At 35.7% G+C, this 6,962-nt stretch overlaps 1 protein-coding gene across 1 annotated transcript; it reads left to right on the forward strand.

Annotated features, from left to right (window-relative positions):
* Positions 1–3,149: 3,149 nt before the first annotated feature.
* LOC132275086 (putative calcium-transporting ATPase 13, plasma membrane-type) lies at positions 3,150–6,410 on the forward strand. The gene has a single exon (XM_059776471.1). The coding sequence runs from the start codon at positions 3,150–3,152 to the stop codon at positions 6,240–6,242; it is 3,093 nt and encodes a 1,030-aa protein (XP_059632454.1). The 3' UTR covers positions 6,243–6,410.
* The last annotated feature ends 552 nt before the right edge of the window (positions 6,411–6,962 follow it).

Here is a 6,962-nt window from a genome sequence, read left to right on the forward strand (position 1 = left end):
TTGGCTGTAACGATCCAGAAGGATACAAAATAATAAAAATAAAATATATAAAATTTTGGCATGATCTTTGTGAAATAAATCTCGTTCCTCTATCTCATCCAAACAAAGAATACATTTTAGTTACATCAAGTTACAGTCCATAAAATATAGCTAAAATTGAAAGGTCCATTACTTACAACATTATATTAATTAAATTAAAGTTTTACAAAATAATTAAGATTATATTTATAAAATATTAGAATTCTAATACAAAGAGAGCAAAATAAAATAGGCCTCCAATCTCGTCTAAACTAGTGGTGGATTATCGTCCGTCACCTTTTTTCTGTATCCTGAAAAAGACACACTTCTTATATCCCCATGAATTCTACACAAAGAATGGGTAAAAAGGAACAGGGTCATACCATGGGGAATACATATTCTCAACTCCAATAACAAGTATGTAGCAAACGTCAACCAATCACAAATTTCTCACAATGTCATGAAGTGCAATGTAATGCAAATGTCGCTCCCCATTTCCGTTTCAACTTCCAACCCATTAGTATAATCCGACCCAAGACACTTTCAATACGTCGCGAATGGCGGGTTAATTAACTTTCCACGACCACAAGGCACCTCCAAGGCATCGAATCCGGCCTAGTTAGCTCAACCATACTCCCTTTTAGACTACACTAACAACACGGACCACTAGACGCCTCCTAAGTGTCTGGTTTTCGCAAACACCTCTGAAAATATTTTTTCAAAAATAATTTCATTTATTTTAAAACATTTTTTTTTTTTTTCCTTTTTCTTTCGCAATTGATACATAAATGTTTCATACTTTATTTTTTAAATTCAACCATAAAGTTCCCACATGCTTTTACAAATAAATTACTAAAATACACAACTCATACTTTCATTTAACATTTTTCTAACAATTTAAGCATACAAACCACAAATTTATTTCACATAAGCATGCTTAAACACAATATAATCAATTAACACATTGTCACAATTTTATATATGGCATTCAAGAAGTTTTCAAGAACTTTCACTAATTAAACATGCAATTAAACAATTTAAGCAATTCACAAAAGTATAAAAAAATCATAAATTAGAAACCCCTGCCCTACAAAAAAAAAAAAAAAATTTCTCATTGAGTCACCAAGTCTCCAAGCTTTCGGCTTTGGAACTCTCGTCTCTCTCTGTTCTCTAATTTTAACCGACCTCACGCAAATATCTGCCAACAAACCCACGCAGCCCAAAGACTTTTGGCAAAAAAAGTCTCTTCATGGCCCAGCCATTTCCTCCTCCCTTATCTTCTTTTAGTATTCCTTTTCTTAATGAATTTCTTCTCACACTGTTCGTGTTTAACAGCTAACAAAGTTATGTATTTTTAACATCCGCAGATGAAGTTATGGATGTCGACCATGTCACCCAAAATCGGCGGCCGAAATTATGATTTTGTCTCCCTTCTATACTGTAATGAGTTCATAAGATGGGGAATCCTTTTGCTTGCTGTTTCCCTTATTTTCTTTCTTGCCAAACATAATTTACTGTTTCAGTTCATCGCTTTCACGCAAACTGACGCGTCTGGAGTTGGATAGAGCTTTCAATTCACACAAAAATTAAAGGGAAATCGCGGGTAGATCTAGGAGTTTTAAATAATAAAATAATTTATTTTAAAATTTTTTTTTATTTTAATTAAATTAAGTAAAATAATTATATATGTATTAATAACTATTATTTAAGTCTAAAATGTCCTTCAAACACTTATTCCAAAATACTAAAAATTATTCCCCTAATCAAGTACTTTCTTTAAATAATTTCTTTTCTTTAAATAAATTATTTCCTTTAACTTTGAATCATATTGCAACAACTTTCATATATATAAATAATAATAAAAAATTCAATATAATAAAAAATGGAGCAATCAAAGGTTAGTCTATAAAAAGAAAAATATAATTAAACTCAAGAATATATAAATGGTCTTCTGAGGTGCATGCCTTAAGATGATCATCAATATTTTGACTCAATTAATTACACTTTGTTTTATAAAACAAAAACAAAAAATTGATTGTTGGTGCACCATTTATTGAAGCAACCATTTAGTTTTTTCATGATCTCCCGCGCGCGTGTGTACGTAGGAAAATTTTCACATTTGTAGGTTTATATTGGTATAAAATTAGGAGATATAATTAAAAGTTATGTGCAAATAAAATTATATATATATATATATATATGTGAATGTATATAGGATGAATTTTCATTTAGTGAAAAAAAAAAATTATACATAATGAATTTTTACTAAATAATTTTTTATATTTCTAAATTGATATTTGTAGGTTTGAACCGGATAGATAAGAAGATATGGTTAAAGTTTTTTGCACAAAATTTATAATATATATATATATATATATATATATATATATATATACATGTTTTTTTTATTTTATTTATTTTGGTAATATATACACCATATGCAAAAATGCCAAATTAAAAGTCAACTCAGAAATCTTGTTTTTCTAAATTTTATAAATAAAAAAATTATTTGATTTAGAAAGGATATTTTGATATTTTGAAATAAGAATTTAGAAGGTATTTTGAACCTAAATAATAATTTTTAATGCATATGTAATTATTTTACCTAACTCGATCAAATTGAAAATTTAACTTTAAAAATAGACTGATTTGTTATTTGAAGATCCTAAATCTACTTTAATGTACTTTTCCCAAAATTAAAAATAAAAAAGAAAGAAAGAAAAGAAAAGCAACAATTAATACTGCGTATTTGACTCTGGGTCTAAAACTCTAAATTGCTCAGGTAAAGTAATAACATGAAACTTGTGTATATATTTTGGAAGGTCACCAGGAACATCTATTGGCTAACTTTGCATCTTTCAAGCATTCACATTTACGCGGCCAATGCACCTATATAAAAATTATCATCAGTTTGCCAAATCAAATAGACATTGCTGGCATCTCTCTATATCCACACTTAACTGGATTCAGCAATATATATTAAGACCTTCATACAATTTACTTTTTCTTTCACTTTCATTTTATTTCTTGCATCTTTCATTGTAGAAGGTAGAATCACTACAATTAAGTTACAGTAGTAGCTTCTTCAATCTTTTCCATTGATATAAATTCCAGTATCTGTTCCCAAACCAATGTCTGCATTATTTCATGCAAACTTGCCTTGCATGGAGCTGTTGCTTGACAAGCCCACCACCACTCTCCTTAGTAAACCCAACAAAAACATAAAGAGGTGGCGTATGGCTTTTGCCACCATCTATTGCTCAAGGGCCTTCTGCTCTCACTTCATAGAAGCTGTTGCGAAAAACAAGAGTAAGGTCTCCCCTGTTCCATTTTCAAATGTTGTCATTGATGTCGAAGTTCAGCTACAATCTTACTTCTCTGATATTGATCAGTCAAGCCTCACTAGGCTTGTCAAGGAAAAAAATTTGGACAATCTTGTTCAACTCGGCATGGTTGAAGGTCTAGCTAATACTCTCAAAACTGAAGTGGAAAACGGCATACATGGTGATGCTGAAGACATTCAACATAGACACGAAGCTTTTGGCACAAACACGTATCACAGGCCGCCCACAAAAGGTTTCTTCCATTTTGTGTGGGAAGCTTTGAAAGATCCCACCATTCTCATTCTCTTGGTCTGTGCTGCACTTTCCCTTGCTTTTGGCATCAAAGAGCATGGGCTAAAAGAAGGGTGGTACGACGGCGGAAGCATATTTGTGGCTGTCCTTCTTGTCATCACTGTCTCAGCTGTAAGTAACTTCAAACAAAATAGACAATTCGACAAGTTGTCCCAAGTCAGCAACAACATCCAAGTAGAAGTTCTGAGGAGCGGGCGGCGCCAACAGATTTCAATATTTGAAATTGTTGTTGGAGATATTGTTTGCTTGAAGACTGGAGATCAAATTCCTGCTGATGGATTGTTCATAGACGGGCATTCATTGCAGGTGGATGAATCGAGCATGACGGGGGAAAGTGAGCATGTGGAAGTCAATCACAGTCAGAATCCATTCTTGTTTTCTGGCACCAAGGTGGCTGACGGGTATGCTCGAATGCTTGTCACTACAGTTGGCATGAACACAACATGGGGCGAGATGATGAGCACAATCAGCCGTGATTCTGATGAGCAAACACCATTACAAGCTCGGCTAAACAAGCTAACCTCATCAATAGGTAAGGTTGGTTTGGCTGTTGCTTTCCTCGTTCTTGTGGTGCTGTTAGTTCGGTACTTCACTGGAAACACACAAGATGAGAATGGAAATACAGAGTTCAACGGTAGCAAGACTAAAACAGATGATGTGATCAATGCTGTGGTGAAAATTATCGCTGCTGCAGTCACAATAGTAGTCGTCGCTATTCCTGAAGGTTTGCCACTTGCAGTAACGCTTACTCTTGCTTATTCAATGAAGAGAATGATGGCTGATCAGGCTATGGTTCGAAAGCTCCCTGCCTGTGAGACTATGGGCTCTGCCACCGTCATATGTACAGACAAGACGGGCACCCTCACATTGAACCAGATGAAGGTGACAAAGTTTTGGCTAGGCCAAGAATCTATAGAAGAAAGGAGTTATACTTCAATTGCAGCCAACATCCTGAAATTCCTCCACCAAGGAGTTGGTCTGAACACTACTGGCAGCGTTTACAAGCCCCGTTCAGGGATCGAATTCGAATTCTCTGGTAGCCCCACGGAGAAAGCAATTCTATCTTGGGCTGTCCTTGAATTAAATATGGATATGGAGGAACTGATGCAGAGTTGTACTGTTCTTCATGTTGAACCTTTCAATTCGGAAAAGAAAAGAAGCGGTGTGTTAATGAGAAAGAAGGCTGACAACACAATGATTGTACACTGGAAAGGAGCTGCAGAGATGATACTGGCAATGTGCTCACATTTCTATGATCCCTCGGGAAACATGAAAGCTCTGGATGATACTGATAGGAGGAAATTTGATCAAATAATTGAAGGTATGGCTGCTAGCAGTCTGCGATGCATCGCTTTTGCACACAAGGAAGTTCCAGAAGAAGAGCATGAAAATGGAAAAGCACACCAAAAGTTAAAAGAGAATGATTTGACCCTATTGGGGCTTGTAGGTATCAAGGATCCATGTCGACCTGGTGTGAAGAAAGCTGTAGAAGATTGTCAGTATGCTCAAGTGAAAATCAAAATGATCACCGGCGACAATGCTTTCACTGCACGAGCAATAGCCACTGAATGTGGGATACTTAAGCCTAATCAGGAAATGGAAGGTACAGTGGTGGAAGGTGTTGAATTCCGGAACTACACACTAGAGGAGCGCATGGAGAAAGTTGATAAAATCTGCGTTATGGCTAGATCCACTCCTTTCGATAAACTTCTAATGGTGCAATGTTTGAAACAAAAAGGCCATGTGGTTGCAGTTACAGGTGATGGCACAAATGATGCACCGGCATTGAAGGAAGCAGATATAGGTCTTTCTATGGGGATTCAGGGAACTGAAGTGGCGAAACAAAGTTCCGACATTGTCATTTTGGATGATAATTTCGCTTCAGTCTCGACAGTTTTGAGGTGGGGAAGGTGTGTCTATAACAACATCCAGAAATTCATTCAGTTCCAGCTTACAGTGAATATTGCTGCACTTTTCATCAACTTTGTGGCAGCAGTTTCAGCTGGCGAAGTTCCTCTAACAGCGGTTCAATTGTTATGGGTAAATTTGATTATGGACACATTGGGTGCTCTTGCTCTTGCCACAGAGCAGCCCACCAAGGAACTCATGGAGAAGCCACCGGTAGGTCGTACTGAGCCCCTTATCACCAACATAATGTGGAGGAACCTATCAGCTCAAGCTCTGTACCAAATAGCCGTCCTCTTGATCTTACAGTTCAGGGGTGAATCGATCTTCGGGGTGAGCGAGAAGGTAAATGACACTCTGATCTTCAATACTTTTGTGCTTTGCCAGGTTTTCAATGAATTCAATGCGAGGAAGCTTGAGAAGAAGAATGTCTTTGAGGGAATACACAGAAGCAAATTGTTTTTAGGGATCATTGGGATTACCATAGTTCTTCAGGTGGTGATGGTGGAAGCTCTGAAGAAGTTTGCTGGTACAGAGAGGTTAAATTGGGGCCAATGGGGCGCATGTACCGGAATTGCTTCTATTTCATGGCCAATCGGTTGGCTTGTCAAGTACATACCTGTTCCAGAGAAACCATTTTTCAGCTATCTCAGGTGGAATAGCTTCACGTGTATAAAGGTTTAATCAGTTGTGTTACCTTTTTTTTTTTTTTTTTTTTTTTTTTTTTTTTTGGATAAGTAATCAGTTATGTTACTTATGTATTGAGTTTCTGGTTTATTATAGGTACGTAGTGCTAGTTACACATAATATTTAATTTATTGTTTGATTTCTGTATTTGTAAGTACAATATTAATAAAGTATCATTAAACATATTTAAAATTCTCTCACTTAATACAAGGCAGTGTTTGAAGGGGTTTTCTAATTTGCTTATTAAGCACCGGACAAAATTGAAGCCTATTTTTGCAGGCAGAAAAAGCTGGGAAAGGGAGCACTCACCATGGTTCAAAAATAAAATAGAGTCAGTCTAAGAATTTCAAAGAAATCTATAAGAAAAGAATGTCCTTATGATAAAGTTATTATACTAAAATTAATTCCCAATTTTGTCACCTAGATTATAATGCAGCCATTTTGCCCCACAGGGACCAAAAAAAAAAAACGAAGATTATTATTTTCCAATCAACAAGGCCGAAAATAAAATAAAATTTTCCATAGCAATGCATATGTCACAGGCTGCCTCATCTTTTCCTTGCAATTGCTCATATTGCCATGGCAATGCATATATCATAGTTCATCGAAAACTTGGCAAAACACAAATATATTGAAGACCATTGTGTCATTAACCTTCTTATTCACACCGAAGATAGCTTCACCCCTGGACTGTAAGATCAGGATCACGGTAATTTG

The sequence above is a fragment of the Cornus florida genome, unplaced genomic scaffold (assembly GCF_030987335.1).
Source record: "Cornus florida cultivar Cherokee Brave unplaced genomic scaffold, ASM3098733v1 CherokeeBrave_3.0.0_Hap2_Chr09, whole genome shotgun sequence".
NCBI lineage: Eukaryota > Viridiplantae > Streptophyta > Magnoliopsida > Cornales > Cornaceae > Cornus > Cornus florida.